Genomic DNA, 21,394 nt, shown 5'->3' with positions numbered 1-21,394 from the left:
ATCTTCAAACTTGAGAATGTAGCCCTACCCATGAACAAATCTAATACTAATTCAACTAGACTCAATTCGAATATGAGTATTAAAACAATTTTAAAACCTCACAATGATTTAGCACAACTAGACTTGAACATAAGGTCAAACTAGACTATGACTCGGATTTTGTTTATATTTGTTGCCAACATTCAAGAAAGGTTTTAAGAATCGAACCGATAATCAAATAAATTAGATTATCAATTTTTAATTTAATCGATTTGTTTAGTTTAATTAAATAAACCATTAAAAAATATTAAAAAATAGAGAAAATTGATTCAAATGGTTCGTAGTCATCTAATCTAAGCTTTCTCTCTAAAATTTTACCCTAATCGATTTCCAAACTAGTCCGATTTGGTTTAAACAACATTGGTTAATAACTCGAGTTAAATATACTATTTATTTAATATTAAAAAAGTTAAAATATTTTTAATTAATAGTATTAATTTTGGTCAAATTTTTTGAGTGAACTATACCATTAGTCACTAAACTATGGGTAATTTTTTGTTTTGATCAGTTTCGAAAATCAGAGAAAAAGTTGTTGGATTTTGGTTCACAAATTTGTGACTTCTAAAGTTATTTCATGAAAAAAAAATTGAACTGTAGAAGAGAAGGAGAAAAAGAACTTTTGATTAGTGTAGACAGTGCGGAAAAAAAAAGGCCATATAGTAACAATCCAATGACTTGAATAAAAACTTTTAAATAGTTTACTGACTTAAATGAAAACTTTCAAATAGATCAGTGACTAAATTGTAACTTTTTTAATTAAGTAACCAAAACAAAAAAATTTACCTATAATTTAGTGACTAATAGTGTAGTTTACCCAACTTTTTTTATGTTAATTCCGGTTAAAATAAAATAGGTTGAAAAATCAAAACTTTATTGGTCAAAGCCCCTAAAGGGCCGGAGCCTTGGACACTTGACCAATGAAAAGGTTTAAAATGAATATGAATTTGTAAACACCGTACAATGGGCCCGCACCAAAAATAACCAAAGAAAAAAACAGAGCAGGGAACAAATAAAATCCACGCTGCAATGTATAGCCGGAGACAGTAACGCCTGTTGCAGGCGATTGAGCCAATAAAAATTCGACAACTCTTTTGACGAAACCACCCTTGTTTTCCAATACCACCTCTTTCTTTTTTCATCCAAATCTCATTTCCTTCCTCCAAAGTAGTTTCCATTTATTTCCACACATATATATATACACACAGGCACACACTTAACACCGATTCTCTCTATCAGCTTTTCATCTCCAGCATTCGTTTTAAAGATCTTGGGTAGCAACCCAAAGCGATAATAAGGGAACCACTGATAAAAGATACCCAGAGAGACTTGTCATATTTTTACTTATATCAACCCTTCTTCTTCTTTAATCTCTCTATTTTTTTTCTGGGTTTTTTAATTCAAGGGTCGAAATTTGGAAGAAAAAAAAAGGGATATCAGCATGGGGAGGGGTAGGGTTCAGTTGAAGAGAATTGAAAACAAGATCAACAGGCAAGTCACTTTCTCAAAGAGAAGGTCTGGCTTATTGAAGAAAGCCCATGAAATCTCTGTGCTTTGTGATGCTGAAGTTGCTTTGATTGTTTTCTCAACTAAAGGGAAGCTCTTTGAATACTCATCAGATTCTTGGTACGTCATCCTTCTTATATTTTCTTTCTTTTTATTTGATTTTTGTTGGATGAACATGAATGATATTTTTAAATTTTATGTTTCCCAGTTTTTGATTGCTCATAACAACATTAAACTGCCCTTCTTTTAACTTCATTTTTTTGTTGATTCACTGTATACAAACAGAAGAAAAAAAACCAGCTGGAGAAATAATTACTCCATAAATAAGTTATTTCCTGTAAGTTATACTGGTATAATTTGCTTGAGACTTTCGTTTTTGGATAAAATTCTTTAAAAAAAAGTATATATAAAACAAAAATTCGATTAACAGTCATGTTGGACAAGAAAAGCAAGAAAAAATGACAACTAATAAAGTTGAAAATTTTCTTGTTAAGGAAAACAAACAGAAAATTGGGCACATTTAACAAGAAAATAGTTGAAAATCATGATAGTTTTTTATCAGCTTCCCACCTGAAGATTACTATGCTGAAGATGAGATTGTATGTAATAGGACAATAGATTGAATTTCAAAGCATGCATATGTTTGGGGAAAGCATTAGGGGCATTTATGGGGCTTTATTTTGGGAGTACATATTTATGGTTATTAACCTTTGGATAATGTTGTCCTTTTAGTTAAAATGGAAAATTTTCACTGCAAACACTGTGTTTTTATCCCATCTAAAACATCTTTTTAGTTATGAAAATGATTGATATGCATCTAATTTATTCCAATAATAGCAAAATCTTATGGTTGAGAGGGGATTACTATTGGAGTTCCCATTTTACCTCAATGTTTGATACAGAAAATTGATTTAAAATTTTCCTCCTTCCTTTTGAAAAGTGTAGCTTAATAGTGGATTAGAATAGTATCAAAATTTTAAAAGGTTTCTTGGTTCTGTCCCCTCCAACTTTAAAATTATTGTTTTATTATATATGACAAACTAATCTTCCTGTACTAGCGTAAAATAAATAGTTTTATATTCATTCATAACCTTTTTTCTTTTATGATTGTGGTTGAATTTATTAATGTAATTATGCTTTACATGAATATAAATTTTGAGAGCAATTGAATAATTTATAATATTATTTTTATTAATGCATATTTAACAGTTAAGTTTTTTTATATAAAATAAATAGTTAAATAATTTAAATTAATTAAAACTTAATATATATAATTTATGTGGAAAAATTATAATGGTTGAATTATTAAAATATTATGGAATATGTAAAACTTACTATGATTTCACACCGTTAATCTTTCCCTTTTTAATACATATGTATTAGATTGTCCTTTCTTTATATATATAAATATATATTATCCATTCTAAAGAATTATCTATATCAGAATTATATTTTTGAATGAGGAGGAATTTGCTTAAGTTAGTGTAAAATTAAAATAATTTTTTATATTTTTATAATTTTTTTATAATCAATATTTTAACAATTCAACCCTTAAATTTATTAATATAATTATACCCATTATTCAAGTAAAATTTTTTTTAGATATAATCTCTATCAATATAAAAATATATACAACTATTTTACTTTACACTGATATAAATGGATAAAAGCATAAAATAGTAAGCAGCGATTACTTTCTAACATGAATCCAAGAGTAGGGTGGAAGTAGATAAAGCTGAACTTAAAACTAAAACTATTTCCATTAAAAAAATTTCAGTAGTTTAAGTTTTTGGTATTAGACAGTGTTACATGCGTAGATGGGACCTCCATAATATGATTACATGGATTCAAAGTTGAAGGTAGAAATATATGAGTGGAAGTATGAAGCAAACGGAAGACAATTGAATAGTTGGGTGATTATTTTGTAATATTTTATAGTTTGATAACCAAAAAGAAATTTACTAGTTAGGTGATCATTTTGTAACTTTTCATAATTGAGTGATCAAAAAATAAATTTATTAATAGTAAAGTAACTATTTTATAACTTTTCGTAGTTAGATAACAAAAAAAAAATCCATAATTAGATGACCTCTATTATAATTTACCTTTAAATCTAACACCCATAATTGTTGACATTTTTGAAATCTTGATCAAAATAAAACTCACATTATTTGGTATAATTTAAAATTAGAATATTACATATCAATTGATATAGATATGATACTGATCATCATGTCCTATAGGCCGGCTCAAAATGAGCCGCGATATAATTCGTAGAAAGTTTCATGCCCATACTTGAACTTGTCATGTCTTATCAAGTTATTTTATTTAAATAATAAAATATAAAAAATACTTTATTTTAATATATATTTAAACTTAAATAAAAATATCTTTTAATTTAATTTGGGGATACGTTTAACTATGACTAACTTGTTTGTAATTTCGTAAGGGCACATCTATTAATGAAATATATGCATGACCAATCTTAGTAATCATTAAGTATAGATACGGTTGTGGTAAAATACTCTAGTAAATATGTAGTAGGAAAAAAATAAGGGAAATCATAAAAAAATATGAAAAACTGTGTTTAATTTAATTTGATCTATCTTTTTTCAAGGTTATTTAAACTGTGATTATTTTATTTTTGGAGAGTATATTTTTTGAACTCATTAAGTAAAATTAGGAAATCAACACTTCGTTTAATTTATGTTTAAAATATTAAAATTTAAAGATACAAGTGTTGATGGTAGTTGGCCTTTTGGGAGAAGACTTTGAAGTATTGTCTGTTGGGTAGTTGATTGAACCCTCAACAATCGAAGGTATTATCCTCCAAAAGAGTTTTGTTTCCCATGCTTTGTCAAGAGTTAGTGTGTCGTGAACGGCTGCCTAGAAGGCCTAGTTCACATAGCCAAGAGCGCCTCAACCATATGTGAATATATCGCCACTCACCAAGGTGATGTGAGCATCTCTCTAGCCTAAATCGTACCATATTCCCTAAGAAGTGACCTATATGCCACATGTTAGGGGTTTGAACCCCACCAAAGACGAGACGCTCACGACACATTGGTGGGTGGTCATATGTCCGCATATAGTCAATATGCTCCTGGCTTTGTGAACTAGACCCTTAGGGCAATTGCTCGCGGCACATTTGCTCTCGACAGAGCATGGTAGACAAACCCCCCCAGGTAGGGGTGTTCAATCGGTTAACCGACCCGAAATAACATTAACCGAATTAATCGACCTTTCAAAATTTTTAACCGTTAATTGAATCGAAAATTTTTCGGTTAATTCGGTCGGTTAACCGAATTAACTGAAAATTATATTTTTTTAATTTTTGGTTAAAATAAGTATAAAATTAACCGAATTAATTGAATTAACCGAATTACCCGAATTACCCAAATTAATCGAATTATTTGTATAAAATTATGTTTTTTTATTTTTATTTATATTTATTAAATTATTTTTAATTTTTATGATTGGGTTGGGTAATTGGGTTGGGTTGGGTACTTAGGTTAATATATATTAGATTGGGTATTTGGGTTTATGTTGGATTTGAGTGAATAGTGAGCTATTTATATATTATAATTTTATTTATTAATTTTTTCGGTTAATCGACCGGTTTCGAACTGAATTAATCGTTAACTGAAAACTCAAAATTATTAACCGACTCCCAATCGAATTAATTCGGTTAACCGACCGATTAATCGAATTCGGTCGGTTAACCGAATTTTTCGGTTTTACCTGAATTTTGCACACCCCTATCCCCAGGGGAGAATACTTTCGGTTGTTGGGGGTCCGATCAACTACCCGACGAGTGACACTTCAAAGACTTCTCTAGAAGTAGTCGACCCCCTTAACAATAAAAGGTAGCTTAAGTGGTATCGTATTCTCCAACAAGTGATCTATATGCCATAAGCTAGGGATTTGAAGCCTACCAACGGCGAGTGCCTTGTTGGGTGTAGGGGTGAGCGTTCGATCGAATCGAATGAAAAAATTTTGAGTTAATCGAGTTGACGAATCATATTTTATCATTCTAATTTGATTTGAAATTTTCTCGAATCGAGTCGAGTGAGATGGAATTCAAATCGAATCGAATCAAATTTATTTGTTCGAGTTAAATTTTTAAAAATAATTTTGGGTCTTTGTAACCACTGTCACCCATCGTAATAAAATTTATCCACCTTAATCAAAATTTTTATTAACTTTCATCACCTCATAATTTATTTATTAATCTTTTATATACGGGTTAGCGTATTTGCTTGCTTAGTTTTTTCAATTATCTTTAGATTCTTGTTACTATGTATTTTGGAATTAAAAAATATATTAAATGTAAAAATATGATTTTTTTAATAAAAGTAATTTTAAAGATAAAATGTGAATATCAATATAAAATTTTAACATGAATATTTAATGGCATAATTAATAATTTAATTTTAATATAATTATTCAATATGACTAAACAATTTAATAATATAAATAATATAAAATGTGAAATTTAATTTAATAATATAAATAGTAGATATAAATAAAATTATTACTATTTATGTTTAGTGATTTTTTTTAGATAATTTTGATTTTTTATTTGAGAGTAAAAGGTGAGAAGTAAAAATTTAGGGGGAAAAGTAAAAAGTTTTGGGGGATAAAAGTTTGAGGGAAAATAAATAGGGGGAGTAAAATTTTGGAGGAAAAATATTAAAAAAATTGGGGGGGGATGGATTTGGGGAAGATGGGAGGTGGGATTGGAATGAAGTATAAGTTTTAGGGGGAAAGTGGGAGGGAGTAAAAATTATGGGGGAAAATAAAAAAATTTGAGGGTTTTTGGGAGTAAAATTTTGAGAAAAAGTAAATGGGAGAGTAAAATTTTGGTGGGAAATGGATTTTGGGTAGATTGGGGGGTTGGGATAGAAGGGGAGTAAAAGTTTTGGGGGAAGGTAGGAAGGAGTAAAAGTTTTGAGGGAAAAGTAAAAAGATTTGGGAGTTTGGGGTAAAAATGTAAAATACTATAGTTTAATATTCGAATTATTCGAATTATTCGAGTTATTCGAATTCGAAAACTCAACTCAATTCGAATTCGAAATTCGAAAAAAAAATTCGAATTAACTCGAATAACTCGATTCATTTAACTTGAAATTCGAATTCTTTTCGATTTTTTCGAGTCGAATCGAGTTTTGCTCACCCCTAGTTGGGTGGCCGTATATTCACATACGGTTGAGACATTCCTAGCTTTGTGAATTAGACTCTCTGAGCAACTGTTCACAGCATGTTGGCTCTTGGCAAAAGCATGAGAGACAAAACTTCTCTCGGGGGACAATACCTTTTGTTGTTGGGTGCTTGATTGATTGCCCAACAAACGACACTTCAAAGACTTCTCTTAAAGGAGTTGGTTCTTTTCAACAATGAGACATGTGGTGCTTTTTTAACTAAAGTTGAGACCTTTTCGACTTTGTGAACCAGACCCTTAGAGTAGCTGCACACGACATGTTGGCTCTTGGCAAAGTACGGGAAACAAAGTCTCTCTCGAGAGACAATATCTTCAATTGTTAGGGATCTGATTTGTTGCCTGACTGATAGTATTTCAAGGATTTCTTTAAAAGGAGGTGACCCTCCTTAACAATGAGACATATGATGCCTTTTTAACTCCACTTGTAGAGTTAAAAAATTCTACCATCAAGATATCAAATAATAATATTTAAATAATTTCTTTACTGATTTAATCTAAAGAATAATTATTTTATTATTTTTATTTTAAATTTAAATAACTAGACTTGCACATCTATTCACAAAATGATTTGCAATTGGTACTTGATATGTTTGCAAAATTTTATTTTGTTTATTTATATAAAAGATATGGTAATTCAATCGAGAAAAAAAGTGTTTGTCTTTTTTTTTTAAAATTTTCAAATGATTCTTATGAATCAATTTAAAATCTGTACATAATCTTAAATATTATAATTTAATTTCATAAATAATAAAATGTTATTACTTCATAAAATTTAATTTTAGAAACTTTAACTATTAACTAAATGAATAAATTATAAAAAATATACTAAAAAACCCCGTATTAGTGAGGAGAAAATGCTAGTAGGAAAAGACGGCGAAAACACGGTGGACGGAAGCTTCCGGGTAGAGGTAGGAAAAGTAATCGACGGCAGTGATGAAGCTATTCCATGGGAGGAGAAAGCCAACGCCCAAAGTGAAGTAGATGATGTAGCCCAAATTGAATTTGTCTTCTGGTTTTAGGAATGTGCGGAGGAGGAGGGCGGATTCAGAGTCGGGTTCCGGGCCTCCGCTGATTGCGGATGCATCGGGGAAACCCATTTCTGTTTTTGTTTGGTTTTGTTTTGTTTTTTTCCACCAAAATGCAACTGGGAGGAGAAATTATGAGGACAGAAAAGGAGAGGGTCGGGTAGGGAGGAAGGGTAAAACAGAGAGTTGGGGAGGGAAGCCAGACGTAATACCTATTACTCGATTTGGGAAGGGATTAGAAAAGCAGGGAATTTGGGGATTAGGTCGGGATTGTATTACGCGCGTAATACCTATTACAGCGAACCAAACGCCGATTAGGGGCGTAATGTAATAGGCGCGTAATCGGTCAGTAATGGATTACCTAATACATTGAACCAAACACAGTGTAAAAGTACAAAACGGATACTTTCGATAAAATGAATTCATATAAATACCGTAGCTAAAGCTAAATCAATCAACAAAAAAATAATTTCATACCTGGTCTCCTTTTTCTTCTTTTACCACCTCAGGATTATTTCTCCTTTATTTTCAATCCCTGAGGCGTATCAAGCTTTGACTCTCTTTTCTTATTGTTTCTCTTTCTCTCTGTTTTTCTTTTAAATGAATTTCAAGTATTAGAGTCTTTTAAGATAATTGTCTTGGACATGTCCTACATGGGATAATTCAGAAAAAATATATTGATTATACCTAAGGTTACAGTCGTAGGTGTAATAAATGTTATCATAGTTAATTATTCTGATTAGTAAAGAATATTAATTAAAATTTTTCTCAAACACCATTTGATGCAGATTTAAAGATTATGACCCCATCCCTTCCTTTAATATTGTACCGAAAAATTACACTTATAAAATTTTTAATTAATAATTAAATTTTAGTTAAGAGGATATAGTACTCGAGGTATAAACATTTTTTATAAACAAAAAAATAAACATTATTTTAATATTTCATCCTTCTAAGTTATTTCCAACTGTTAAATTAATACTCAATTTTTTATTAAAAATTTTTTAAACTAATTTTCTGTCCTCGACATCAATTCAATCCAAGTATAAATTTCTCATTTCAACTGTATTAACTTTTTTGGCACTCTTCACAAGAAAAAAAAAAACTTACAAATCCTGAAAGTTCTTATGTTTACGATGGTCTGATTTTTTGCTTAGTTGCAAGTACACTAAAAATCTTAAAAGACAATTAAACATACAGGGATAATATATATATATATATATACCTTGTAGTCACACCTGAACCTATTTTGTATGGAACAAGTATACAGGCTAAGAAGTTTAGCGGTAATTGAGAAAGAATAAATTTTATTTTCATTAATTTATGCTTGAGGATTCCATAAATTATGTTTTATCTGTTGTGCAGCATGGAGAGGATCCTCGAACGGTATGAAAGATATTCTTATTCAGAGAGGCAACTTGCTGCAAATGAAAATGAACGAACTGTAAACCCCAAACCCACTTCCTTTCCCAGATTTCCAGTTTCTGAATAGTTTCAAACATTCATCCTTAGAAATGCTACTGTCTATAATGTATTGTTGAATGACATTCATTGCTTCTAATTTGAGTTGATGCATGTTCCAATAAGTATACCTCCATAAACCCTTAATTCATGGACAAACTTTTAAAAGTTGAACATACTCGTGCATTCAACATTCACACTTGAATCTCCACTAACATAGCATTGAATGAAGCTTGTTTTTATGGTGCTTTTAGCCTTTTGTCATATATTATATGACAATTCCAATATGTTTTTACAGGGAAGTTGGACTTTGGAACATGCAAAACTTAAAGCCAGGATGGAGGTTTTACAAAGAAACCAAAGGTATCGAGTTGATTGTTTTCAACATTAAAAGGTGGAAATCTAATTTCTTGATTTTTTTGTCAATATATAATATATATATTTGCAGGCATTATATGGGAGAAGATCTTGAGAATTTGAGTCTTAGAGAGCTTCAGAACTTGGAGCACCAACTTGATTCCGCCCTTAAACACATACGTTCAAGAAAGGTAAATATCACTTCAAGAATATAAAAATTTATTATGGTTCTGTAACTTTGCTTAGAAAATAATTTGGTCTTGAAATTGTTTCACTTGCAGAATCAGCTTATGTTTGAATCCATTTCCGAGCTTCAGAAAAAGGTAAGCCTTTGAATCTCATGAAATTATCTTACCTTTGCCATAAGTAGCAAGTTAGAGGTGTGCATGGGCCGGGCCCATAAAAAAATTTTGGCCCGTTTTCAAGGCCCGGGCCCGACCCGGCCCGAAATATGGGCCTGAAAATTTGTCCAAGCCTGGCCCGAGAAAAAAATGGTAGGCCCGAGCCCGGCCCGGCCCGGCCCGATCATATTTTTTTTTTTTGCTTTTTTTATTAAATAAAAAACTTTAAAATATAATAAATCAAATACATTTAAAACATAAAAATAAATATTAAAACAAAAAATAAATAAATAATGGGACTAAAATAATTATTAAAATAATACATAAATTAAAAATATAATAAAAAGTAATTATATTAAAATTGAAAAATTGAAAAATTGAAACAAATTAAAACTAAATTAAGAATTAAATTATATTAATAACAAAAGTTTTACAATATCAAAATAACATCAAAACAACAAAAAAAGTAAAGTAAAGTACTAAAGTTATTTAAAATTAAAAACAAAAAATTTTAAAATAATTTAATATTAAAATCGGGCCGGGCCGGGCCCGGGCCAAAAAATCTTACCCGAGGCCCGGCCCATTTTCTAAACAGGCCTCGTTTTTTGTTCAAGCCCGTTTTTCAGGCCTATATTTTTACCCAAACCCTCCCATTTTTAGGGAGGGCCTTCGGGCCGGGCCGGGCCGCCCGGCTCATGCACACCTCTATAGCAAGTCTAAAAGAGTCCTAATTATGTAAAAAGATAAAGTTGCAAGATTAACCATTGTGTGCTTTATTTCATAACTTCCTACACCCATCAAAAGCTATAATACCCCCATACCTTATCGATCGTCGAGTCAAGGCATCAAGATGTCACATTCGTTGCCGAAGTAACTATTGAAATTTCAGATCAATGTATCATATTATTTAATTAATATAGATCATTAACTCATTTCAGTAATAATTAAATTTACGATAGAACTAATTATGAGTTTAAGGAGCTCATTAAAACATCCATAATTGATCAAAGGCCAAATCGTATAGTTCATAAAAAAATTTGAATTGTCGTCGCGACTTTGGGGACATGGAACTTGTCATCATGACATCATCTCCATTTTCTTACAAGTTTTACACTTTATTTTTATTTATTTATTTTTATATCATTACTTGAACTGTATTCAGATGTCATAACCGCTACTTCATTTTACATATCATCCACTTACATTTAACACAGTTTATAAAATTAACACAAATATTAAAGTTTTACAAATAAGATCATTGGCAGACTTGCACTTTTAAAGTAGTTTAACCACTTTATGTATATTTCATATTTATTTATAAATTGTGCCAATCAATTTAATTCTTCATAAAATTTTAACAAGAATTCAACATCACAACAATCAACAACTATTCACATATTATTTTATCAATTCGTTTAAACATATTCACATGTATTAATCATTCCATTACTTACAACTATTTCAAAACATTTCAAATTCATCTATTATATATGTATATTCATATATTTTTTCCTTCTCCTCTCCATTCCGCATCTTTTATGTATATATTTATTAGAATCTTTAACTTTTAGTATATAACATGCTTATATGTAATATTGTCTATAATTTCACTATTTACTTATATGTTCATATCAAAACTGTCCACTTAAGTCATAGTCACTAAAATTATTTATATCTTGAGTTACAGAATTCGAAATTAAGATCCGCTTGATGTTTTTGAAACTAGGCTCAAATACCCTTTTTCTCATAAAAATTTTAGAATTTATAATTTAGCCAATTAGTACAGTAAATTATTCAAATTTGTCTTTGTTCTGTTGCTTGACAGCTTCGACCTTTCTTTACTAAAAATTAATTATCTCTTAGCACGGGGTTTGAATGATTTTTTCATTTGTTTCTATTGAAAATAGACTCATTAATAATTTATAACATATAAGTTTAAACTCATAATCATTTTTTACAATTTTTTATGATTTTTCAAAATCAGAACAGGGGAACCTGAATCCACTCTGACCTTATTTTACGAAAATTAATATATCTTAAACTAGAAAATCCTGTTTCTTTCACCATTTCTTCTATATAAAACTAGATTCAATAAGCTTTAATTTCATATTTAATTCAATCTCTAACTAAATTTTTATAATTTTAGGTGAATTTTCAAAGTTAAGTCATTGTTGTTGTCCAAACTGTTTTAATGAAAATATTTTCTTTTCCAAGGTTCTTTGCACTATCTTTCATTCAATCACACATAATTGTCATACTTTTGATTACTATACAATTTAGCCACTTATGTTTATGTGTAGATTACATATTTATTTCTTAATCTTACTACTTTTCATCATACAAATCACATTCTCTCTTACCAATTTAGTGTTTTAAGTCTCTATTCTTCATCAAATGCTTTCTATTTCTAGTATTTAGATTAAATACATGTTTCATACATCTTACTCAAAATATTTTTAACTCAATCTATTGAAATACAAGTAGGTTTAGTATGAAACTTATCTCCTTTGTCAAGAATTTCTTCATTTCTTCTTCATTTCCATGCATTTCTCATCTTCACCACTTTCCTTCTTTTTTCTTCTCATTTTCTCCACTTTTATCTACTATTTTCTTACTTCTAAATTGATGAACATATTCTCTAGAATCTCTACTTCATCTTCTCTCTTTAATATCTAAGGAAATTTTCAAAAATTTTGGATAAAAATGTAGGTTTTCATGGCAAAGGGCAAAATTATAAAGAAAAGAAAACTTCATTTTTCACCCTTTCACTCACTATGGAAGGATAATAAGTTTCCTTCATCTTTCCTTTCTTTTTATTTTACCATTTTCTAAATAAAATAATAATAAATATCTAAGTAAAATATTAATAAAATAATATTTAACTAATTAATTAAAAAAATTACCAAAATATCATCAACATCATTACATTCCAGAATTCTCCCTCTTACTAATTGACCATTTTACCCTTTATGATCTTTCAAAATTTCATCCTTAAATCATTAATTAATTTGGTAAAATTTGGATTGTCCCTCACAATTCTTCACATATTCAATTTAGTCCTTGTAGCCAATTCCATATCTTAGTAAATTGAATTATTTTCACTTTTGGTCCTTCAAATTTCTCATTTTTACACTTTGATCCCTTAAATTTTAAATATTTACACTTGAGTCAAAAACTTTTTACATATTTACGATTTAGTCCATTCCTTAATACATTATGTCATACTTCTTGATTTAACTCTATTTTGATATATTGCAACTTTCATTTTCTTTAATCTTATACTTTATTTTGGTAAGATTTGATCTCATATTATTTACGACCAAGAGGGTTTTGAGGATGTTACATTTCTCCCCCCTTAAAGTAAATTTCGTCCTCAAAATTTCATTAATTCGATAATCATTCTTACTTTTCTTCAAATAATAATTTTTCATTTAATCCACAGTAGACTTGATTGAACAAACAAGATATGCGAAATTAACACCGAAATGCGTCGAAGTTCAGAATCACTATAATGAAATGCTCCGAAGAGCCACTATCACTAATTTGTATTGAAGTGCCACTATCACGTGATATCCAACGTGTTCATATCTTGTCTACTTGGGCCTTAATATTTTGGTTTCCATCACTATTGTTTATCAATTAATAGCATATAAAGAAATTTACACTATTTGCATTTTAAATCCTTATTTTCTTACAAATCAATATTAATTAATTTACTACTTTAATATCTTTTAGAATTAAATTTAAGTGTCTTTATTTCACACTTCTATATTTTTATACTCTTGCAATTTAGCCCTCATTTGCATCAATTTTTAATACTATAACTTTACAATCATTCCAATTTAGTCCTAAACAATTTAATAACACCCTTATAAATGCATTTCAATATTAATATCACTTTATCATACTTTGTCGCTTATTTACTCTATCATGATTTTTATCACTTACTATACTCACTTTACTAATTTCATTGAATTACTCATTAAATCATTTCTCACTTAATAATTTCTAACTCATGAATACTTATTTACATCTTTCTCTACACTTTCACATTTTATTTAATTAATCTCACTTTCCAATTCGTCCTGTGTATTTCACAATTGTTTCCTCTTTCATTAATCATGTCTTATACATGTCAATTTACTCATTTTAATTCTTATAATATTTTTAAATATTATTTCTCCCCATCAATCCCACACTAATATTATTTTTAACTTATTTTGCATTCTCTACACTTAATTTACAATATGTTTCAATTTAATCCTTTGAAAAATAAATAAAGGTTATACAAGAATTTACCTTTCTTTTGCTAAATTTCACTTCTTTACTTCTCTTATTTCTTATTGTTTTTCATTAACTATTCATAATTCAATACCATTTTACATAGGCACTCCATTATACTAATTCAATATATTTACTCACAAAAATCAATTTTACTATTTACATAACTTACATTTATCTCATTTACAATTTCGTCCACTAGTGACATCACTTAAAACATTATACACTTAATTAAAATCACTAATATCAATTGATCGTATTTTCATTCATCATTTTTTTTACTCTTAAAATTTTCAAGAATATTATCAAGATTACTAATGGTTAGCAATTTCTTTTTTTAACATTAGTTAACTTTTTCATCACAATCACATACCAAATCTTATCAATCGTTCACTCTCTATTTTTAACTTATATAAATCATTGTAGACTTAAGAGAACTCATAAGATATGCAGAATATTAACAGTGATGCACCAAAGTGCACAATCACAGTATCGCACCGAAGTACTCGTACTGAAGAGCACAATCACAATATCACACTGAAGTGCTAGTCATATTTTACTAATTCTCATTTGTCTTTAATTTATTTCACTTCTTTTACTTACAATGACTAAAACAACTCAAATCTAGTTTTTTTTTTTACAATTTTAACCCTTATCGGCAAATAATTCAATATACTTACAACTTTACTTCTATTTTTTCTTTTCTTTTAAATTAGTCCCCGTGCTAAAGTTTAGACTTAAGATCGGATATACGAGTCTGCCACCTTGAGTTGTTCGACAATGATGGCTATCAGAATAAGTCCATGACCCTCTGGGAATTTGGGAGTTTTATATCTCTGACTTAAAAACTCTATGGCATGCAACTATATCTGAACTCAGTCTAACTTAGTTAATGGGGTAAAAACTTATTTTCATAATCCATTTCATTTCCACTTTCACATCATTCTTATTTTCAATTTTCTTTCAAGTTAATCCTCGTGCTAAAATTTAGACTTAAGTTTGGATACGCGAATCCGCCACCTCGAGTTGTTCAGCAACAATAGATATCAGAGTAAGTCCATTACCCTTTGGGAATTAGGACTGCCCACGACCCTTTGGGAATTGGGTTAATATTATCTGACAATTTGGTCCTCCTCCCTCGACCCTCTGAAAATTGGGGAGTTCTAAATCTTTGATGCAAAGATTCTATGGCATGCTAATTATATCCGACTTAGTCTAACTTAGTTAACAGGAAACGTATCAAATTTTCATAATCAATCTAATTTTCTGTCTTATATCAATTTCATTTCTATTCTCATTTCAATCTCAATTCATATTCAAATCATATACTGCATATAAAAAAAATTATGCTTTCAAAACATTTGCTTGTTCATCGTTAGAAATCATAATATTTCAAATCTCAAATTATAACCAAGATTTTGCTAATTTAATCATTTGAAAGCATATATTTCATCTCAAAACATAATTGTATAAATATTAATTAAATCATTGAAAATCATCCAAAACTCTTGAAAATAAGACTAATATAACTAGTCATAGTAAAATAAATATTCAAAAGCATTACGTAATGAAAACAAGTTATTAACACAAAGATTTAATTTTCATTATTTCATTACTTCAATTTCATTCTCTTTCATGTATCAAGTAAATTTTTTTCTTTATATTTTATTTCACATATCAAGTTTCTATACATTTTACTTCTCTTATTTCAATCACATAGTTTTCAAAATTTACAATTTAGTCTTATCTTCTCGCATAATTTTCAAAATTTGCAATTTAGTCCTATCTTCTCGTCTCTTCATCTCATGTCATATTTGTTTATTACCTTCACTTCTTCATTGCTTTCTCAAGTCCAAACTCTATTCTTTTTCTCATATCTATATTTCATACAAATAATGCTAAAATCATTATTTAGTTAAAAAATTAAGTCCCAATTCACTATCTTTTCTAATTTCAAATGCACATTTCATTATTTTATATATATATATTTAATATGACATGTATTTTCTAGGCTCACTTTTAACCTGAGAATCGAAAATAGTAGGCTCTAATACCACTAAATGTAACACCCCCATACCTGATTTGGTCGCCGAGTTAAAGCATCAAGATGTCACATTCATTGCTGAAGCAATTATTGAAAATTTCAGATTAATGTATCATATTATTTAATTAATATAGATCATTAACTCATTTTAGTAATAATTGAATTTACGATAGAACTAATTATGAGTTAAAGGAGCTCATTAAAACATTCATAATTGATCAAAGGCCAAATTGTATAGTTCATAAAAAATTTGAACTGTCGTAGCGACGTTGAGGTTTCCACGTCCCCAACATCGCGACATGGCAAACTTGTCATCGTGATGTCGTCTCCATTTTCTTACAAGTTCCACATTTTATTTTTATTTATTTATTTATATCATTACCTGAACCGTATTCAGATGTCATAACCGCTGCTTCATTTTACATATCATCTGCTTATATCTATTTCTAATATCAAATCCTCATAAAAACATGATATTCAGTCAAAGATAACACAGTTTATAAAATTAACACAAATATTAAAGTTTTACAAATAAGACAATTGGAGGACTTGCATTTTTAAAGTAGTTTACCCACTTTATGTATATTTCATATTTATTTTTAAATTGTGCCAATCAATTTAATTCTTCATAAAATTTTAACAAGAATTCAATATCACATCAATTAACAATTATTCACTTATTATTTTATCAATTCGTTTAAACATATTCATATTTATTAATCATTCCATCACTTACAACCATTTCGAAACATTTCAAATTCATCTATTATATATATTCATATATTTTTTCATTCTCCTCCTCTCCATTCCACATCCTTTATGTATATATTTATTAGAATTTGTAACTTGTAATATATAACATGCTTATATGTAACATTGTCTATAATTTCACTATTTACTTATATGTTCATATCAAAGCTATCCACTTGAGTCATAGTCACTAAATTATTTATATCTTGAGCTACAGAATTCGAAATTAAGATCCGCCCGATGTTTTTGAAACTAGACTCAAATATCTTTTTACTATGAAAATTTCAGAATTTATAATTTAGCCAATCAATATAGTAAATTATTCAAATTTGCCCCTGTTCTGTTGCTTAATAGCTTTGACCTTTTTTTACTAAAAATTATCTCTTAGCACGGGGTTTGGATGATTTTTTTTTGTTTCTATTGAAAATAAACTCATTAATAATTTAAAAATATAAATTTAAACTCACAATCATTTTTTACAATTTTTTATAATTTTTCAAATTCAGAACAAGGGAACCCGAATCCACTCCGACCTTGTTTCATGAAATTTAATATCTCTCAAACTATAAAATTCCGTTTTTTCACTGTTTCTTCTATATGAAACTAGACTCTATAAACTTTAATTCCATGTTTAATTCAATTTCTAACTAAATTTCTATAATTTTAAGTGAATTTTCAAAGTTAAGTCACTGCTATTGTCCAAACTGTTTTAATGAAAATATTTTCTTTTCCAAGATTCTTTGCACTATCTTTCATTCAATCACACATAATTGCCATACTTTTGATTACTATACAATTTAGTCACTTATGTTTTATGTGTAGATTACATATTCATTTCTTAATCTTAATATTTTTCACCATACAAATCACATTCTCTCTTACCAATTTAGTGTTTTAAGTGACTATTCTTCATCAAATACTTTCTATTTCTAGTATTTAGATTAAATACATGTTTCATACATCTTACTCAAAACATCTTTAACTTAATCTATTGAAATACAAGTAGATTTAGTATGAAACTTATCTCCTTTGTCAAGAATTTCTTCATTTCTTCTTCATTTCCATGCATTTCTCATCTTCCCCACTTTCCTTCCTTTTTCTTCTCATTTTCTCCACTTTCATCTACTATTTTCTTACTTCTAAATTGATGAACATATTCTCTAGAATCTCTGCTTCATCTTCTCTCTTTAATATTTAAGGAAATTTTCAAAAATTTTTGATAAAAATGTAGGTTTTCATGGCAAAGGGCTAAATTGTAAAGAAAAGAAAACTTCCTTTCTCACCCTTTCACTCATGTTGAAGGATGATAAATTTCCTTCATCTTTCCTTTCTTTTTATATTACCATTTTCTAAATAAAATAATAATAAATATCTAAGTAAAATATTAATAAAATAATATTTAACTAATTAATTAAAAAAATTACCAAAATATCATCAACATTATCATTACATTCTAGAATTCTCCCTCTTGCTAATTGATCAATTTACCCTGTATGATCTTTCAAAATTTCATCTTTTGAATCATCAATTAATTTGGTAAAATTGCGATTTGGTCCCTCACAATTCTTTACCTATTCAATTTGGTCATTGCATGCCAATTCCATATCTTAGCAAGTTGAATTATTTTCACTTTTGGCCCTTCAACTTTCTCATTTTTACACTTTGATCCCCTAAATTTTGAATATTTACACTTAAGACAAAAACTTTTCACATATTTATGATTTAGTCCCTTCCCTAATACATCATGTCATGCTTCTTAACTTAACTCTCTTTTGATATTTTGCAACTTTCATTTTCTTTGATCTTATACCTTATTTCGCTAAGATTTTATCTCATATTATTTACGACCAAGGAGTTTATGAGGATGTTACAAAAGCAACTTTAGTAGTACTTTTCAGTTTGAAGGTCATGCAGTCTAGGGATAAGGGAAAATGTACCTCTTCCTACTAGATGATTTGTGACTATATCAATCAATTGAATTTTGTGTTTATAGTTTTCGAAAGGGTTAAATATACATTTTTTTCCATGAACTTGGTTTCAAGGTTCAAATTGGTAGCTAAGGTTTTTTTTTTTCAATTAAGCACCTAAACTTGGTCTCAAGGTTCAATTTGGTACCTAAACTTTTTTCGGTTCAATTAGTTATATGAACTTGGCTTTTTGGTTCAATTTAGTACTAAACTTGGCTTCATAATTTAAATTGGTTCAAATAAGTCATTTACCGAAGCCAAGTTCAAGTACCAATTCGAACCAAGAGGCTAAGTTCAGGTACCTAATTGGACCAAAATAAACTTTAGATACCAAATTAAACATTAAAACCAAGTTTAAGTACTTACTTGGATAAAAAATGACTTAGGTACCAATTTGAACCTTGAAACTAAATTCAGGTACTGAAATATATATTTACCCGTTTAGAAATATTATACTTTCAAGTGCAAGGTTTGTGAGTCAACAAAGTACCCAAAGCAATATTAAGAAGAGGTTTTTTACTTTAGGTTGCATGAATCAATTGAGTTAATTTTTGGGTTTGCGTTTTAGAAGTGTTATATTGTCTTGTTTGCAGTTTTAGTAGTGTTATACCATATTGGTATTACCTTGAAGTGCTTAAGGTTTTGTCAATTTAAGAAAGTACCCAATTTAATGTGAAAAAGAAAAGTTTAAATTGTTTTTATGGAGCTAGAGTCATGGTAGAGATTGCTTGACATCTTTCCATATGCAGGATAAAGCATTACAAGAGCAGAACAATGTCCTTGCAAAGAAGGTAAAACAGTTAAATTCAATATCAATAAATTTTAATCCAATGAATCTGTTTCTGAAATTATACATCTTCTTTATTGTGTAATGAGTACCAAAAAATGTTGTTTGAGCCAAAAATAGGTAAAGGAAAAGGAGAAGGAAATGGCCCATCAGCCACAACAAAACAATTGCCAAGATTCATCCTCAATGCTTCCACAACCACTGCAGTCCTTGAACACCAGGTTTCTCTTTTCTCTCTCTTTGTTCAAATGGAAAGTTGATGGTATTTGGATTCGGGTGCGAGTGTTAGATTGAAACATGGGTTTTTTTCTTTTAATCTTTTAACATATCTAGAGGATTTTCGAATAATCTTATCTCCATACTGTATCTCTACGAATCAAAGGTAGATACTTAAAAAAAGGGATAATCATTTTAAAACATGGTCCAGTGACACAAATGAAGCAAGGAGCAATGGAAGAGAAGAGGGTAATCCTAGTCCAGCACAACACCGCAACTCCAATGTGCTATTGCCACCGTGGATGATTCCTCGTATTGAGTAATTAAAACAAGTAAAAGTCTCTTCTCTAATTAGTATGCTATTTAATGCATTTACATATAAAATATGTATATATGTGTTTATATATGCATGCAACAAACTGATGTGTGACCTGCATCTATGTGTAATCCCAGTGATGTAATTATTAAGGAGGGTTTTGTTGATACGAAATTATAATATAATGTAAAATATGAATTTAACTACGAAACCATATTATCAGTTCAGCAGGAAAGATGTATTTTTATCTTTATTAAATGCTATCCTTTTGAAATTACATTTCCAATTTAGAGAATAATTTAATGTTTATGTGGTATTTGCATTCCAATGCAACGAGGAAGGTATTTATCTATTTATGCCATGTTTGCATTGTGTTATGTCATACTTTCATATTTTTCTTGCCTAAAAACTTATATAAATTTATGTATTTTTTTTGGTTGGAGAAGTAGCATCTCTTGAAATAAAATCTTTGTGCCAATACAATGGAGAAAACGAGTTGAAATTACTGAAGAGAGAATTAGATGATAATTTTGATCATGCCTTTTCTCCTTCGGATGAGAAATTAGGAGGTTTGGTCATCATATGGAATAGGAATTACTTCAGAGCAAAGTTGAAGTTAGTGTCGAGTAAGTATATTCTGATTAAAATCAATTTTGGCTAGAGGAAAATTTTGAAGTGTGATACTTAGCGATAATGCCCTTTGTGCAATGGAAGATCAATAGATGTTGTGGGAGATCTTGAAATTAAAATATTTAGTTTTTGGGAATTGGTGTGTAGGGGTATTTTTATACTATGATTAGTGGGGTATTTGAATTTAAGATATCTAGAAAATTAAATTACTTCTCTAACTTTTAAATAGGAGGGTAAATATGTATTAATGTGCTCAAGCCATCATCAATAAATGAGGGTGAATTTTTTAATTCAAGTGGCATGGGAGAGACAATAAGAAAAGTTGCTTGGATCATTTTTTAATAGAAATGAGAGAGCTCTGTTTGTAGGGGTTGATGATGTAGATTTCGGACCACATTCTGTTATTGTTTGTAGGGATTGACCATTTTTCTAATAATTTTATTTGTCAATCTAGAA

At 29.1% G+C, this 21,394-nt stretch overlaps 1 protein-coding gene across 1 annotated transcript; it reads left to right on the top strand.

The window, feature by feature from the left end:
• The first annotated feature begins 1,062 nt into the window (after positions 1 to 1,062).
• LOC121232086 (truncated transcription factor CAULIFLOWER A) lies at positions 1,063 to 20,519 on the top strand. Its single transcript, XM_041117512.1, has 8 exons — positions 1,063 to 1,662; positions 9,154 to 9,232; positions 9,548 to 9,612; positions 9,698 to 9,797; positions 9,888 to 9,929; positions 19,739 to 19,780; positions 19,897 to 19,997; positions 20,204 to 20,519. Exons 1-8 carry the CDS (start codon positions 1,478 to 1,480, stop codon positions 20,313 to 20,315), a joined length of 726 nt encoding a protein of 241 aa, XP_040973446.1. The 5' UTR covers positions 1,063 to 1,477; the 3' UTR covers positions 20,316 to 20,519.
• The last annotated feature ends 875 nt before the right edge of the window (positions 20,520 to 21,394 follow it).

The sequence above is a fragment of the Gossypium hirsutum genome, chromosome A07 (genome assembly GCF_007990345.1).
Source record: "Gossypium hirsutum isolate 1008001.06 chromosome A07, Gossypium_hirsutum_v2.1, whole genome shotgun sequence".
NCBI lineage: Eukaryota > Viridiplantae > Streptophyta > Magnoliopsida > Malvales > Malvaceae > Gossypium > Gossypium hirsutum.
The sequence above is the reverse complement of the archived record's forward strand: the minus strand, read 5'-3'. Positions and strand labels throughout refer to the sequence as shown.